The sequence below is a fragment of the Triturus cristatus genome, chromosome 4_2 (assembly GCF_964204655.1).
Source record: "Triturus cristatus chromosome 4_2, aTriCri1.1, whole genome shotgun sequence".
Classification (NCBI taxonomy): Eukaryota; Metazoa; Chordata; class Amphibia; order Caudata; family Salamandridae; genus Triturus; species Triturus cristatus.
In genome coordinates, this window is record NC_140586.1 from 637,297,683 (window position 1) to 637,316,297 (window position 18,615).

The window sequence follows — 18,615 nt, forward strand, 5'->3', positions numbered from 1 at the left end:
GTTTGAAAGGAATCACAAATGTTACTTTGTACGTTGGAAAGGTTTTTCTGACTCACAGAGCATCATGTCATGATGTGGCATTTTAATTTTAATAAGCTTATAAATATTTTGGGGATATTTGAAAATCTGTGGGCATTCAATGACAACAGAATGCACCTTCGGGAGGTTTATCCCATTGTATGATGCTTCATGGCATTTCGTATTAAAAACATATGTGTAGTTTTTGGAGTCAATTCTGGGATGTTGTAAAAAATATTATCTTACTTTTTACTTATATTGCAAAGTTAGTATCAGATAAGTGTTTTGCCAAGTAATTCGAAAGCTGTGAATCTAAAGGCACTTGTTTTCGCAAAGAAAAATAAAGTGAAAACTATCTATTTTCTACAACAACAGATATTTTAGTTAGATAGGTAAAAAATAGAATTAACCTATATTTTTCTCTGAATAGGAAACACTGAAAATGACGCAGAGGTTGCTTTCGGAATTTGTAGTTTTTGACAAGTACTCGCAGTCAATATTGACTAAACATTCACAGGTTGGTAACATCTTACATCGAAATAAAATCGAATGAACTTATGTAACTTATGTAAAAATTAAGAAAAATAATATGTTTTGTTGCAGATTTATCTTTAAAGTTGTAGTGAATTATTAATTATTTTTCTTCCTCTCCAAATCATCAACATATTTTAGGATCTCAAAATCTTCTTTGAATGAGTTTCAGAAGGATGCATTTCATGAAACACCTGATTAAAGACAAGAAGGACTACATGACCCATGATCCCATAGAACTCTCATGAGAATTGATGAAGGTAGCAGCCCTGTTAAAAGCATATAAGTTCATCGTAGTCCATAGCATCCTTGCAAAGCAAGTGTGATACATAGTTATTACACCCAGGATTTTTTTTTGCAATCCTGTTGCCTGCCCTTCTGTGAAGTTCATTAAAGATGTCTTTGTGACTGAGAAAAATTTTGCAGGTAATAGACTTGCACTTGTTCTTTTAATTAGAAGTCAACCTTAGGTATTACAAAGTCTATAGCACTTGCTTGTTTCACAAGAGTCATCCTTTAGGATCAAAAATGTATTGCACTTGTTAGTTTCACCAAGAGTTATTCATAGGGTTATGAACTCTGTTGCACTACACAAGCAATTACCCATGTAGGTTATGAACTATTTATGAACTTTGATGGAAGTGTCATAGCACAGAAGTATTGTGGTATGCTATGTTGACATCAAAAATACTAAATACGTTTATGACCATGATAGAACTTCACATGCACTACTAATGAATGGTTTTCATGTTACAGTTATCCACTTGTAACACATTTTATTGGTTTTTGAGAACAAGTACAACATACCTTGGACTCAGTACGTAAATCCTGGCATCCCGGTTGCACATCCTTATCCGGAGGCACATCCTCATCCGGAGCCTGTCACCCTTCCCACCCAACATCCTGTTGTACAACACACTAAGCACGACACAACTTGTTGATCCAGACCTTCCACATACGTTGCGCACCAGGAGCACCTGCCACCAGTTCCTTGTCAGTCCTCCAGATCCCTCTCCGCTTCCCATGAATCCCACATTTTTTCAAATTTCCTCAGCCATCCTCGTTCCTGATAAACCATTTTCTCGAGAATTTCAGATCTCGAGTATGGCTTGCATAGATCTGGAATATTGCATATCTATGTGGCAGGGACATTAAGACCCTGTATTCCAGCTGGAGTTCGTCGGGCAACTCTACCAGGGCATATTTACATCTCTAAGAGTCTTCTACACCAAATTGTTCTCGTAGCTCTTCAAATGTTAGTATGCTTCTTTGGCCCCACTGGTCTCCTATCATAGATATCAAATCCCATGGACAGAAGGCTGATAGGTTTTTCAGGTCCACTAACATATCAGAGTCGCTCAATGGTGTCTCTCTGGTAATCTTCCTTGTACAGCCAATTGCCTTCGTTGAATCCTTCAATATATGGACCACTGCTGCAGTGGGGTTGTGTTGTCCCTATGGGGCATCCCTCCCATAAAGTGCCCTTGGATGTCCTCTTTGTGGCACAGTTTATCTGTCCGCAATAAGAGCAAGATTTCAACAAAGGCCCAAACATTAATCACTGTCAATTGCAGCACTCAATAGTACAGTTTGAGGTTGGGAAGTGCAATCCCCCCTTAATTGGCCCCTCATTAGACTGGAGAGGGCAATTCTAGGTGAACCTCCATCCCACAGCAGTACTCAGGTTGTTTCCGTCACTGCCCGTAAAAAGGAGTGTGGGATTTTATATGTTGTGTTTTATAACACATAAAATAAAATGGGCAAGTATATAGTTTTATAGAGCACGGCCCTCCTGACAAGGACAGTGGCAACGTTCTCCATCTTGCCACATAAGTTTTATATTGCGTGAGGAGTCTCCCCAGGTTTCTGTGTCTAAAGTCTGTTGGGTGGTGACCGCAATACCCAAGTACTGGAAGTCCATCATAGACCATTGCAGTGGCAATCCCAGTACTCAAGAGGATCCCACCCTGTGGGTGAGGAGGCCACCAACTTATACCAGATTATTCTAGTGTCTGAGTAAATGGCAAATGTATTTAATATCTCCAGTATCATTGGAATCAAATGTAAGGTGTCTGCCAAAAAAAAGAGTGTATCATCCACGTAAAGTGAAGAGATTGTATCCTCTCAGTCCTGATCCCACCTTAAGCCCAGCAAAAGGGCGTCTTTCCTCACCCATTCCACCAACGGCTCATTGGCCACGGGGAATAGCAGAGGAGAAAGCAGGCATCACTATTGAGTGTTCCTCACCAATTTGAATTCTCGAGGCAGTACCCCATTTACACATACTCCGTCCAGGAGCACCAGTATAAAACAACCTGACCCATGAAAGGAATGCTGGTCCAAAGCCCATCTTGTCGAGCAGCGCCCATAGGTAAGGCCATGGGTTCTCCCGGGGCCAAAACGTTTGGTCTTTGGTATGACTGAGGGCCGCACTGATGGTCGCAAGGAAATTGGCGGGTGTAAAGTGGGTGTGGGGAAAGCGAAGTGTGTACAACTAGTGGCTGAACTGATTTGCACAATGAATCCCGGATTCCCCATTTGACCAAATAGTGTAATCCTGGGCAATTGTGTTTTTTTTTTAGTTCCCTCCTTTTTCTTCATCATTACACATATGAGGACCTCGAAATACATGACTTCAGAATGCGAGCTGTACAAAACCTTCTCCTGAATTTGGATTTAATCACTAATGGCATTGTTGTCAGGGGGGGGGGAGGGGGAGAGCATGACCATTTCTGAATTAATGTTTGAAAACTATCACTTTAAAAAAATAATACTTCTGAATGCACTGCTGAAATCTGATTTATTAAGGTTAAATGATTCTGCAGTTTAATGAAATTCACTTTTTGTATTCTGAAGAGCCTATCATATCAAAAATGTTTACCTCTTATGGGCCCATCTCACTGCTAAACTTAGAGGCGAAGATACTGGTGAAAGTACTGGCCGACTGCATGTATGATGTGGTGGAGATGTTTGGTGGACAGGCTGATTCAGGAGGCCAACCCAACTCATGCCCCACACAGCAATGAAATATAATCTCAGACGCTTGCATTGAGTCCTGATGTGCCTTGCATCTCTCCAGGAGCTGGCAGTGATACTTTTCCTAGATAACGAAAAGGCATTCAGTTAACTCAAATGGCCCAGTGATACTCAAAGTCTGGCCCTGGGGACGCATGCAGCCCTCCTGAGCTAATGCTTAAGAGTCGCCCTAAAAGGTTTTGGGGCCTATACACGCAATATTCAGTGGCGAAACAGGCCCACAGTGGGGATAATTAATAAATGTATGGTGTATTGGACAGGACCAAGGGCACTGAGGACTGGGAGCTCTGACTTGGAGAGATAGTGGTGGCTGTATAACCGGTACGACAATCGCAAACCCTCAGACTAATGAATCCTGCAGGATGCTATATTATTGTCATGGAGGCTGCTATGCAGGGTTTTTCCATGTTTACTGTAATATTATATCGCTATTGTGATATAAGATGACATCTGGCGTGACTTAACTGCTGGCATGTATTTGTTGCCTATTGTGTTCTGTGTATTGATTTGAACTGAGTTATAAAACTAATAAAAACATGTTAAAAAATATATATATATCAGATTTCAGCAGTGCATTCGGAAGTATTTTTTTTTTTAAGTGATAGTTTTCAAACATGAATTTAGAAATGGTCATGCTCTCCCCCTCCCCCCACCCTGACAACAAAGCCATTAGTGATTAAATCCAATTAAAGGAGAAGGTTTTGTACAGCACGCATTCTGAAGTCATGTATTTCGAGGTCCTCGTATGTGTAATAATAAAGAAAAAGGGGGGAAACTGAAATAAAACAATTGCCCATGATCACACAATTTGGTCAAATGGGGAATCCGGGATTCATTGTGCAAATCAGATCAGCCACTAGTTGTGCATACTTCGCTTCCCCTACACCCACTTTACACCCATCAATTCCCCCTTGAACATCAATGTGGCCCACCGTCATACCTAAGATCAAATTTTGAGCCCCCGGGAAAATGTTTGCGAGTACCCATGCCCTAGATATTTTGTCTCGAACCATGACTATGCCTTCTAATCAACCTTCTGCAATGTCCACAGGTCCCAGCAGGCGTACTGCTCGCCTCACCCATGTGGGATTTCTCTCACCAGAAAAAAAGTTTGTCAGGTTCGGAAAGCCGCTCCCTGACTGCCAGTTGCACTTAACATCAAAACAAAAATGTTTTTTCAAACCAAATTATATCCATGTATTCTTCAATGTATTTTTAATAATTACGAGTTTGTAATATTATCACACCAACTTCTTTATTTACTGTAATGTTCAACGTTGTTCTGTATCTTTCATATTTTGCAATGTTCAACAGTTAACAATGTCATCATCCGGGGATTCTGCCCAATGCATTTTGGGTCATCTATGACCCTTCATCGGGGGCCTTCAAATAACAGAATCTAAAACATAATTGAAACAATAGTCATCTTAATCCAGTCCTATTCAAATGAACATGATATAATGAGACTAAGCATAACATCTGCCCGTGTTGTAACTTAATCACCCGAATCGAGACTCATAGTGTATTTTAACCCAACCGTAGTATTCATGCTATGATAGATGCTAAAAAAGAACAATGCGTGCCTCAAACAAAAAACACTCAACGTGCCCCCAAATACTTCCGACCTCGACTTTAACCGAGCGTGAGCCCATCGTTATGAACAGCTGTGCTGCATGCTCCCTGGTTCGAAATTAAATAAGCAAACATGAGTGTGCTCATTCAGGCCACTCCCAAGGCCTCTGGCCATGCCTTGGTCTCTTTTAGCCTGCCTCCACTTAGTTGCAGCCCAGGGTTTGTCTCCGGGCTCTACAGCCCACCTCCGCTTCCAGCCTTTTGAGCACTCTACTACAGCCTGACCCAGGTATGGTGTGCCCTCAGTGTGGAAAGGGAAACATCTGAACAGACTTCAGTAATTGTGGGCTGTCCTCCTCAGCTCCCAGCCTTTTGGGCACTTTACTACGGCCAGACCCAGGTATGCTGTGCTCTAAGTGTGGGAAGGGAAAAATCTGACCAGACATTAGTAATCGAGGGCTGTCCTCGCCGTCCTTCCGCCTGGGTAGAGCCTCAGGGCACAAACTCCCCACCACTAGCAGCAAGCAGCACCCCCATTTCCTCTGGTGGGGAGCCCCCTCACTGCCACAACACCTCAACTGCTCGTGCTCCGCTTCGCAGCATGCCCAAGGCCACACCTCCTCACTTGTCACCGCCCTGGGACACATTTGGGTCCTCGGCGGCTCCACGGCTCCATTGGCGCTGCATCCTCACCTCCCGCGTGTTCGCTTCCTCTTCCTGGGTTCCATCCAGGATCAGCCTCATGCCCTGGGGCCACTGCCAGGCACCACGCTCCATCCATGTTACCAGTCATGGCCGCTACCTAGCCCGTCTCTGTCTTGGTGGCCCACAGTGTGCCCACAGTCGATTTTCCTCCTCCTACGGCCTCCTCAGAGGTTCCGTGGCCAGCACCGCCTATAAGCCTACTCCACTGGTAGGATTATGGCAGGATCTTGGAGGTCTCCCATGAGATCCTCCTAGAAAGACTTTGGGAGATCGGAGTCCGAGACGGAGCACTAGAGTGGTTTGCTTCATTTCTGACAGACCGCTCGTTTCAGGTCCATGCTCCTCCGTATAAATCAGGAAGGTTCCCGCTGTGCTGTGGCGTTCCCCAGGGGTCCGCACTTAGCCCCACGCTATTTAATGTATACGTCCGCCCTCTGGCCGTATTGGCCAGAGCTCGCAACATCAAATTAACATCTTATGCGGACGATACACAGTTCATTTTTTCCTTCTCCAGTGATACCGAGGCAGATAAAACTAAATTTCAGGAAGATCTATCGGCTATTGCAAACTGGATGACTGAAAATCGCCTCCAGCTTAATTCATCTAAGACGGAAGTATTACTGGTCGGAAAGGAGCCTCAAAAATGGAACGATCAGTGGTGGCCGTCTGCATTGGGCCCTGCACCCATCCCTAAGAAGGAAGTCAAAAACTTGGGTGTTATGGTCGATAACCGCCTAGACCTTGACTCCCACGCCAAAAAGGTAGCAGCCACGTGCTATGGCCGCCTACGGTCTCTGAGACCCATCTTGGGTTTTTTCGAACCCCATGTCCGTCAGATGATCATCCAGGCCACGGTGCTGTCAAACATTGACTATTGCAATGTCCTCATGCTGGGCTCCAATCAATCCACAATTCACAGACTTCAAAGAGCGCAGAATGCGGCCGCACGCAGTTTGTTCGGTCTTCCTAAAAACTGTCATATCTCCCCCATCCTCCATCGTCTGCATTGATTTGATTTGATTTGATTCGTCTATTTCTAAAGCGCACGAATGCCCGGAGGTGTCTTGGCGCTATGAATTGTCCAGTTTCCGGTGCAGGTCTGAAGTTAGTGTAGTTTATGCAGTGAAAAGCCAAGTCTTGATTTTCTTTCTAAATATCTCCAGAGTTGGGCTGTTTTTTACATCAAATGGTAGTAAGTTCCATGTCCGTGGTGCGTGAACGAGGAAACTTCTTCCTCCCCAGTTTGTTCGTTTAAACTTGGGTATTGCTATCAGTTTTTTTTTACCAGATCTGAGAAGTCTTGAAGGTTCGTAATGTTTCAGGTGTGTTTTCAGGAAGTGAGGGCCTTTGCCCTGCAGGGCCTTGTAGGTTAAGCACAGTGATTTGAACTTGACTCTTTTGGCCACAGGTAGCCAATGGAGTGTCTCAAGTTTATGACTAATAGGCTGAAACTTTGGAATTTCCAGTATCAATCGTGCCGCTGCATTCTGGAATCGAGACAGTGCAAGGGCTGTCACTACTGTTCTGCGTGTGTCTTGAGGCAGATATGGGAGTATTTTTCTTATCATTTTTAATATCAGCCAGAAAGACGAGGCTAGTTTGTTTACTTGGGCTTCATATGTTACTTTGGTGTCAATCATGAATCCCAAGTTTTTAGCTTTCTCTGAGGGTTCTGGTCTGGTTCCCAGGTCAGGAGACCACCACTCTGAGGACCAGATATCAGCATTACCTCCCAGAATCAGTACCTCACTCTTTTCTCCGTTGAGTTTGAGGCAATTTTGTTGCATCCATTGACTAACTTTTAGCATGCATAGTTGGAATTTCTTGGCTGTTACTTTATTGTCTTTGCCTATGGAAATGACAATTTGTGTATCGTCAGCGTAGGATATTGGTGTAAAGCCATTTTCTCTTATTACTTCGGCAAGGGGGGCCACATATAAATTTAAAAGTGTTGGGCTCAATGAAGAGCCCTGTGGAACACCACATGGTACTTTAAAGGAGTCTGACTTTGCTTCTCCTAATTCAACTGTGAATTTTCTGTCCTTGAGGTAGGATACGATGAGACTGCACGCGTGGTCGCTGGCTCCGGCTTCTCTAATGCGTTTTATTAGTATCTCGTGGCTGACCGTGTCGAAGGCCGCCGAGAGATCCAATAGCACCAAGGCGGCCTTTTCCCCCTTGTCTAGTATACTTCTAAGTTCCTCGGTGGCCGTGAGGAGGGCTGTTTCTGTTCCGTGCCCTTCCCGGAATCCGAATTGAGAGTGGTCAAGCCAGTTGTTGTCCAGAAGGTACCTTGAGAACTGTTTATTCAGCAGTTTCTCCAGCACTTTTGCGGCAAAAGGAATCCTAGCTATGGGTCTGTAATTGCTGTGGACTTCACTGTCCAGATGAGGTTTTTTCAGTAATGGTCTGATTGAAATGGTTTTCCAGTCATTTGGAAATATACTGGTGTTCAGAATTACTTCGAACAATTTGTGAAGTGCTGGTCCTATTTGTTCTGAACATATTTGCATTATCTTCGGTGGACATGGGTCTAAGGGACTGCCTGAGTTGGTTGTCGTTATTTCCTTAATTATTTGTTCCACTGTAGGTAAGGACCAGTAAAATGATGGGGTGCCGCTAGGTTGGTTGTCTAGTTTTGTGTTATTTGTGGGGTTTTGGGTTATATGGTCTATCTGTTTGTTTTTAAATAGTTCATATACTGAAGACACTTTATTTACGAAGAAATTGCCTAAAGTATTGCAGAAGTCAGATGATATATCCTCTGGATTATTATTTTCAATTTTGGCAAGTTTTTTGACTACTGCGAACAGATCTTTACTCGAGTTCTTGGATTCATTTATTTTGTATACAAAGAATTTGCTTTTTTCTGCGATTATCATATTTTTATAGGTGGCCAGTTCATTTTTATAGTCTACCTTTAATTTGGGGTCATATTGCGATCTCCACTTTTTCTCTGCCCTTCTGCAGGTCTGTTTTTGTGTTTTTAAAGCTTCCGAGTACCAAGGTTGTGAAGGTGACTTCCTTTTGAAGGTCGCTCTTTTCTGTGGTACGGAACTCTAGGTGGCTGTTTTTAACCAATCATTGAATTGCTTGCAGGCTATATTGCTGTCACTTTCTAGTGTTGGAAATGAGGAGTTCATTACCTCTATTAATATTTGAGGGTCTACTTTTGACCAATCAGGATAAGTGACTTTCTTGGGAATTTCAGTTGGTTTTCCCAGGTCCTCTATAGTCTCTAGCTGAAAGGATACTAATTTATGATCTGTCCATGCGATCGGGTGAACTTCTACCTTTGTTAGTTTTTGGCAGGATGTAAAGATACCATCAAGTGTATGTCCTGCTACATGTGTATCTAAATGGACTTTTTGGTCTAGATCAAAATTAGCCATTGCCTCTTTAAAGGTGTTGAGGCATTGGTTGCCTGCAAAGCAGCGCATTCAATTTAAGGCACTTTGCCTCACCCATAAAATTCTCTACTCCTCAGGCCCAAAAATTCTGCATAATCTAAGCTCTCTATATGTCCCTATTGGGGCTCTCCGTTCTGCAGATTTGCTTTTGGCCCACATTCCTAAGATCTGGAGGAATAGAGCAGGAGGTCGATCCTTCAGATATTTGGCCCCGAAACTATGGAACACAATCCCGCTCGAAGCTCGCGCTATCACGAATCATTTGTTTTTCAGGAAGAGAATTAAGACCTGGCTATTTGCCACCCTCTAGCCCGACTCTGCGGCTCTCCCTACTTTTGGCCTGGTTGTTGAGCATCTAGTCCGCCTGCAAAGCGCTGGGACGCCCCGTTGCTGGGGTAGCCATGCGCTATATAAGCTACCTTAACTTAACATAACATAACATAACACCGCCTATAAGCCTACTCCACTGGTAGGATTATGGCAGGATCTTGGATGTTTTCACCTTCCTCTGTGGTAGCTCTACATCAGTGCGCCCTCTTAGGCTCAGAACTCGGCCATGCCCCCCACTTATAACCTTGAATGCAAACCAGACATGAAAAGTTATTTCCTAATACTGAAGGAGGCTCTGATTAGCAATCTATCTGTCAAACTGATTGCTATGAAGTTATTTGTGTATTAGGCAAAATGGAATACCAGTCAAATACATAGGCAACTAATGTATACACAAAAGTGATGCATTGATTGAATTAATCTATGCCACCGGTAATTACTTTGGCCGCATCCCAGTCCATTGTTCTTTTAAACACCATGCCACCTCAGTTTGGACTCACCCATAAGTAAAACAGTCTTGGCCCTGCTTCAATGGGAACAGTACAATCCAAACTACCAGGCCTGGTCCTCCTTGAACCAAAATACAAGCGACCCAAGACTGATTTCGCCCTAATTAGGTATCATCAGCCAGGGTAAAATCGGTCTGCTTGTGTTCCGGTCCAAAGAGGACATGGCTTAGCAGTTTGGGCTGGGCTGTTTCTATTAGAGCCAGGTAGACTGTTTTGCATATCGCTGGGTCTCATCTGAGGAGACATGGGGGCCAAAAGAATGATTGGTGGGAATGCTACCCAAGCGATCGCCAGTAGTTAGACTTCTTGTAAGCATCCTCCCATCACCTTTTGTGTGGTTGACATAGGTTTCTAATACCATTAAGCTCATACAGATGTATAGTACAGATTTCTGCTTTACTACTTTGTGAGCACACAAGTGAATTGGTTAACTGCGTATATGTCGCTGGTGTGCACCTCTGAACTTTGAATTGTGTCTCATATCTGATCTGAAAAGCTAATGTATCTTTGTGCAGGCGTAGACCTTATATTGTGATGACCTCGTAGGCTTGCCACAGCAAAACAATTTTATACATCAGGCCTCTGGAGTTACCAGAGCTGATTTTTTAGGTCGAGCATTCAAGACCTCTTGTATTTACTTTAGTATATACTTATTATATACTTATATGTGTAGGTACTTTGTGGGCTCTGGAGGTCAGCCCTAGGACTTGTCTACTTCCGCTTAGGGACTTTTTTCTGTTCAACTCCCTCTATTTAACTGTCTTGATAGAAAATGACCAACAGAGGTCAGTAAAATAGCAGAATTGTTTTCTGCTGAGGGACTTTCTTTTTTTTATTTTTCTGGTGACTCCCTCTATTTAACTTTCTTGATAGAAAAAGGACCAGCAGATGTCAGTAAAATACCAGAATCACTAAGCATTCTCTAGATTCCAATACATAGAAATTGTCTTCCACGAGCACCTGTAGACAATAATATTTGTTTCAAATCTTGTATTTTCAGTGATATGAACAGCGAAGGCCCTGATTTTATATTAAAAACAGAGCTTTGGACTATACCATTTCCCACTGAAAGGCAATATTTCTCTCCATGTGTTCCCATACCTGGCGTGTCATGCAGTTTGGTGCTTACATTTCCTCCATGTTAAAGAACAGTAGATATTTCAGCACCCAGGCTAATGTGCTGCATAGCTAAATACATATAAGGTCCCAAAGGCAAGACCGATTGCAATGTAAATGCTTGTCTTGTGTTGTGTTTTCACTTTATTACTGTTTGAGTACTGTATAAATACTTTGGAAATTGCCTCTGAGTTAAGTCTGACTGTTTTTGTGCCAAGTTACCAGTGGATTTAGCACAAGTTTATTTAGTTACTTTTGTGGTTTACCCTGACAACGATTGTGTTTATTATTTGAGGTTGGTTGTCACTCCCTCAGCAAATAACCCATTTTCTTTCACAGGGGTATAAAGGAGCAGAATTTTGTTTTCATACCTGATGCAGCTCCTTGAAAGGAACACAAATTGACGATCTGGGGTGGTTGAGCTTGATGTATCTCTACTTTTCAATAGCAAAGACATTATAATGGGATCTCCAGGAATTGCCTCAGTGCAGTGATGCTAGACGGCCTCTATTGAAGAAGAAATCGAAAAATATAAATGCTGCAAATCTATAAATCTGCAAGATATGGGCCTGCTATGTCAGTGTGTTTCTGTGAAGAAAACAGGGAAGCAGTGAAGAAGACAGAGTGATGTTAAACAGCAGTTTAAGCTATGCGGTGTTGCTTCCATTACACATTTGGAAAACAATTGGAATCCCTGGAGAACGTAGCTTGAACTACTTGACTGGCTTGAATGGAGAGGCCCTCTCGGCGACAATGAAGACAAGCATGATCTTCTTGTTTTGCAAGAGGAGGTGCTGTGCATTCTTGGTTGGCGTGGTGAAGGTTATCAGGCTACTCACAACGATCCTGCAGGGTAGAAATCCAGGGCATAGATCACTGGTGAGTTAGCTAGGAGTAAGCAAAAAGAGTTGATAGCTTAAGTGCCAATAAAGAACATTATCTCCACTTCTCTGGGGTGAAGGTGCAAGCTTTCCCAGACTTGAAAAAGTTGACAATGTTGAGAAGGCAGGAAATTCGCTGCTTTTCTGAGAGATAGGGGTAGACCTTGAAGGGAACCAATATAACGTTTCGCACTCTGAGGACTATTTCTTGAGGGGAGACAATTGCAGTGGAGTTGTAGAGGCACACAATTACCCCAGTTCACTTTTATTCCCCCTCTTTTGGAGATTGCCCCCCTCTCCCCTCTCACTCCCCAGGTTAAAACAAGAGCTTAAAGTTTGATAGGAGACATATTCTAAAGCAGACCTACAAATACTAGCCTTGGCTTTCTTTGATTTCAACTAGGGGTTTGCTCCTTCACCCTCCCAGCCTTTTTAAGCTAATGAGTTTATTGACAACCACAGTTCTATTCTGCTTTAGATTGTTCATTGAACAACACGCTGAGTTCAGTTCATGTGATTCCAGTATTGCTGCGTATACCTGGGATTGCTAAATTTCCTATTTTCAATAAAATATTTAAATCTAGATTCTAAAGGGTCCAATTGGCATGCACTATAATCACAGCTGGAGTGACAGCAGGAAAAAGCGCCAAATTATGGCTCCTGCTATTAAGTGACTTGAGAAAGAAACCTGAACTCCTTTGCGCCCAAAAACCTATCATGGCTAATATTTGGTGCTAATTGAGCTATTTGCAGTGGACACCCACACGTGTCAAGCAAGGTAAACTCTTACATATCGGCAGAAGGTATCTCAGCCCCATTTGATTGAGGCAGAGGCTGTAGCACCATTTTTAGTGGTAAACAGCAGTCCCTTTCTGACAACCTTTTTAAGAGTAGCGGTGTATGTACTCTTCTGCCTCTTGCTCTGTGTCACTTTTATTCTCCACCCTTATTATGTGCTTTGGGTTCGACAACAATCTCTTGTCTCTTTGCTTGGTTCTTCGCTTGTTTGAGATTTGATCTTCCACAGTGCATGTTGCAAGGGCTAGTTTTAGAAGGGCAAAGGCTTACTCGACATGGAGGGCTAACATTTTGGGCAGCTCATCAGTGTATTTTTTTTTTTGTTTTTTTTTTTTTGTTTAAGAAGTTTTTATTGAATTTACAGAGAAAAAGAAAAAGAAAAAACAAATGATACAATAAAACAATTATTACAATATAGCGCCATAAGAGATATTATATAAACGAAGTTAGTTTATAATGACTGGGTCAACAAAAGGAAAAAAGGATCAATAATAGGGTAAATTAAGGAAAATGGGACTGGAGAAGGGGATAGGAGGAAAAGAAGGGAGGAAGAGAGGAAAGACCAAAGAGGTGAGGGGGGGAGAGAAGAGAGAAAGCCAGAGAGAGAAGAGAATAAAAAGAAGAAGAATTACCGCAAGGGAAGGTGCGAGGAAAGATAAACAGTAAAAGGAAGCCAAAGAAGATCAGTTTTGATTTTTTGGGGGACAGAAGAGGAGGAAACTGAAGCAATCCTGTGTTCGTCACAAATAAAATTCCACCAAGTAATTGACGACAGTTTAGAATTATCTTTCCATGCAGACAGTATCACTTTAAAAGCTAATGCAATAAAAAGGTCAAATAACCTAGAACAAGGTAAAACAGTTTCCATATCAGGAGCTAAAGAGCCTAAAAAGATATTTACAAAAGATAAGGTTGCATTAAAGTTGAAAACTGACATGCATACATTCCAAATTGAATTCCAAAAAGATAGAACAGATGCACATTCATATAACTGATGGACTAATGTGCCAGTTTCGGTAGAGCAGGACCAGCAAAGGGGAGAGGATGTGGGGGAAAACTTACAAATAGTAACAGGAGTAATAATGGCTCTATGATACAGAAAAAACAGAGATTGGGTTATCCTGGCTGCAGCCGAAACTTTAAATAATTTCGACCATAGTTTGTCCCAACTTTCAATAGGAAGAGAAAAGGACAGGTCCATTTCCCATGCACTTTCAATGGTGGTTTTAGAACGAACATTGGCATTAGATAACAATAACTTATAGACAGTGGCAGCTTTGAGTTTATGCGCCGGGAATAGAGGATACAATGGTGAAGAGGGTGTTAAAGAAGGTGGGACTGATGGGAGAGAGTAGGTAGCCAATTGGGTTTGTATAGCATTAGAGATAATAAGGTATTCCTTGTGGAAGGAGTCAGGTAGCTGATATCGTGTTTGTAATTCCTGGAATGAGATGATAGAGAACCCATTCAAAAACTGATAGACAAAAATGATCTCCTTTTCCTTCCAGTATTTGTAATAGAAAGATCTACCTTTGTATTTAAGAAATTTGTTATACCACAGGGTAGAGGCTAAAAAACATTGGATAGGGGATAGGTCCTTGAGAAATGTATTGCACAGCAATTCACGGGAGTATTTTAATACAGGGTGTTTAGACAAAAAGGTGCAGTTGGACATAAATGTAACATGCTGAAACTGGAATTCTTTTAGAAGCGATCGCTCAAAGATAATCCAACGAGGTATAGGCGTATCCCCAAAATCGAAGGCCAATGAGAAAGATTGTTTAATCAAAAAAGCAGAGTGGTATATTTTAAAATTAGGGAAACGCACAACCCCCTCTTCCTTGGGGCGAATAAGTTTGTTTAAGGCTATGCGGGAGCGTTTATTGTTCCATAAAAATTTAATACATAAAGAGTTTAATTGGGAGAAAAACGTGTTAGGGATTTTGACAGGGAGCATAGAAACCGTATAAAGAATATGAGGAGTGACCATCATCTTAATAGTATCTAGTCGACCCCACCATGACAAAAATAAGGGGGACCACACGAGGAGAAGGGATTTCAACTTATTCATTAGTGCGTTAAAGGTGAATTTAATAGTGTCCGCAATATTGGAGGCAAACCAAATGCCAAGGTATTTAATTTTGGAGGGACACCATGCAAAGGCTGTATCCGCAAACATGAAGTGATAACAAATCGAATTTAAAGGAAGAACCTCCGTTTTGGTTAGATTGAGTTTGTACCCAGAAATGGAAGAGTAAAGATGGACTTCTTCTAAAAAGGGGGGAAGGGATTCACTGGGATTGGACATGTATACCAATATATCGTCCGCGTAGGCAGATATTTTAGTTTCAACAGAAGCAGAGGCAAAACCTTTAATATTGGGATTGGTTCGAATACGCTCAAGGAAGGGTTCCAAACACAGGATAAAAAGTAATGGGGAAAGAGGACAGCCTTGCCTGGTGCCTCTGGATAGGGGAAAAAATTGAGAGAATTGGTTATTAACAAAAATACTTGCCCTCGGACATGAGTATAACAATTTGATAAAGGAAATAAAATTAGGGCCAAAACCAAACCATTGTAAGGTGTGAAACATATACTGCCAATTTATACGATCAAATGCTTTTTCAGCGTCCAGAGACAAAGCAGCCAGAGGATTTTTATAATTTTTACCATGGGATAAGATATTCATGAACATTCTAGCATTATCGGAAGCCAGTCTACCTTTGACAAAACCCACCTGGTCCGTCTTGATCAGAAGGGGTATGATAGAATCAAGTCGGGATGCAATAATCTTAGCAAAGATCTTGCAGTCGTAATTGATAAGGGAGATTGGGCGAAAATTTTTACATAAAGAATGGTCCTTGTCAGGCTTAGGGATAATGACGATCAGGGCATCCATAAAGGAGCCTGATGCTTTCGCATCAGCAATGAAAGAATTAAACAGCTGCAATAATTTAGGGGCAAACAAAGATTTGAAAGTACAATAAAACTCCACCGGTAATCCGTCCGGGCCGGGGGCTTTTGATTTCTTTAAAGCTAGAAGGGCGGTAATAATCTCTTGAAGGGTAATATCCGCCTCTAAGGCAGAAAACTCAGCATTCAGAGATGGGGGAGCAGGAAGTCCAGAAAAAAACTTCTCAAGATTATGAGAGGAGGGGAATGTATCATCTGAGTAAAGAGATCGGTAGTAGTCATGAAACACCGCTGCAATTTCTTCATCAGAGGACACCAGATTATTGGTGGATTCATCCAAGATAGGACCAATGGTCTTACGTTCAGAGCGAATTTTTAAATAATTCGCTAGCATTTTACCTGCTTTATTTTGCCCTCCGTGAAATTTAGACTTAATTCTAAGTAAAACATTGCAGGCGTCAACAGTGGCAATTTTGTTAAGGTTGGTTTTGGCTGTAATTAAATCCCTAAGTGAATCAGCATTTTTGGAAGAAAAATAGTCATGCTCTAATTTTTTCAACTGTTGTAATTGGTCTTTATACTTTTTCGCATTGGCCTTTTTCTTCCGGGACACAAAAGAAATAGTAAAAGCACGGAGCGCCGCTTTAAAAGCATCCCAGTTGTTAGAGGTGGAAGTGTCTGATGGGTTGTTAAAGGTGAAAAATTCATTAATAAAGGAGGTGACTTCTTTAATATAAGTTGTATCAGAAAGTAGGTGAGTGTTAAACTTCCAGCGATTATATTTGGTGGAGGTGAGTGAAAGGTCGAACATAGCATAGACAGGGGCATGATCTGAGATAAAAATAGAGCCAATTTCAGATTTTTGGATACAAGGAAGAAGGGATTTGCTAACCAAGATATAATCAATTCTGGATCGGGTTTGGTGTACATTAGAAAAGAACGTATATTCCAACAAATCAGGATTACAGGTTCTCCAGACATCATACATTGGACGAGAGGCAATGGCCGATTGAAAGGATTTATGGGTCTTATCCGGTTGAAATTTGTACTTAGATAAGCGATCCGAGAAAGGATCCAACCATTGATTAAAATCGCCTGCTACAATAATATTGGGACAGTCAGCTGTGGAGAGGAGAATTTTGATATCATTCCAAAATTTGGGATCAGGTTTCACAGGGCCATAAATGTTTAGCAAGATTAACGTTTTATTGTGTACAACAACCTTGGCCATTACCCATCGACCTGCGTCATCATTTTGAGAGGAAACAATTTGCACAGATAAAGTTTTGTGAAACAATATGGCAACCCCCCCCTTCTTGTCAACAGCAGGGGAAAAAACAACTTGGCCTACCCATTGCCTTTTTAATTTCAGTGACTCGACGTCATTGCAGTGAGTTTCTTGAAGAAAGGAAATTTGGGAATTAAGCTTAGATAAATGAGAAATTACCTTTTGGCTTTTAACCGGGTTTCCAAGACCACGAACGTTCCACGTAACAAAATTACACATACGCGAGGGTCAGGGGAATGTGATACACATGGTGTGGAAATACTTCGGAGACACAACGACACTGGAAGACAAAATGCGCATAAGGGTTACACAGGGGAACAACAAAACATAAAACCACCTTAATAAGAAGAATCAACAAGCCTTTGACAATGTAATAAATAAGAAGAAGTCCAAAAGCACCATATTCATGAAGAAATGAAGGGAAAAGAGCAAAGAGGAAACATGGAAAAACTCGAAAGAAGAAGAGAGAGACGCACCGACCAGAGGAAGACTGAAATAAGAAAGAGCGCGAAGGAGCAGGGAAGGGAAAAAAGGTGAGCAGAGGAAAAAAGCATAGGAAAGCAAAGACGGAAAACAGGTCAAGGAAAAGAGTCCAGACCTGAAAGACATCGATAGAAAAGTAAAGTTGGAGCGTGATGAGACCGGAGAGAAGACAGCGGTATAATTCACATGGGTACAATTGGAAGCAGGACATAACGTAGGAAATCATATAGCGGGAGCGAGATATGAGAAGGGGAAGAAAGAATTTGAACAGGAATAAGCAGCAACAAAGAGGGAGAAACGTGATTAACAAACGTACAATAAGCAATAAGCACTAAAACATAAGGAAAGCTATGTATGAGAGGAATCTAAGGTAACCAGAAAAAAGCTGTTAATAGCTGTTAAGAGCACTACACTGAAGTAGCAAAAAAGAAGCGTTCAATGATTTGTGTCCATATTCCGAGAGGAGATGTTATTGAGAAACAGTTTCAGTTTTCCCGGGTCATCAAAGGATCTCGTCTGGCCGTCGTGGGTGATCTTGCAGATGGAGGGATGAAGTATACCATACTGGACGTTCAAGAGCCTCATTTGTGGACGCAATGCAAGAAATTCTTTGCGACGAGCATTGGTCGCATTGGAGACATCTTGTGAGATAAAAATATTGTGTCCAGACCACGATAGGTTACGTTTGAGTTTAGCTGCTTTAAGAACAGTCATGAGTTCTGTGAACTCCAAAAACAGCATAATAATACCACGAGGTTTGGTGGAATTCGGTTGAAGGCGACCTAAGCGGTGAGCTCTTTGTATATTCAAAGGTGTAGATGACTGAAGGCCCAAGAGGTCATGAAGGAATTTTCGAAGGAAAAGCAACATATCAGGACCCTCAATATTCTCTGGCAAGCCAAAAAGACGGAGGTTGTTCCTTCGATTACGATTCTCCAAGTCCTCAGTATGTAGCTTCAATTTATGAATCTCTTGTTCCAATAACGGAATTTTTGTGGTAACATCTTGAACGTCACTGACGCGTT

The 18,615-nt window shown here is 41.9% G+C and overlaps 1 protein-coding gene across 4 annotated transcripts in view; it reads left to right on the plus strand.

Moving 5' to 3' along the window:
- C4_2H1orf141 (chromosome 4_2 C1orf141 homolog) overlaps window positions 1-18,615 on the plus strand; it is a 191,032-nt gene that overhangs the window by 42,981 nt on the left and 129,436 nt on the right. For 3 of the 4 annotated variants that reach the window (XM_085602325.1, XM_085602326.1, XM_085602327.1), the window contains one exon: window positions 449-535. The exons of the other annotated variant lie outside the window; for it this stretch is intronic. In XM_085602325.1, the coding sequence (XP_085458451.1) occupies window positions 461-535 (75 nt within the window). In that variant the 5' untranslated portion in view covers window positions 449-460. The remainder of the gene's footprint in view (window positions 1-448; window positions 536-18,615) is intronic. 4 annotated transcript variants of the gene reach the window in all.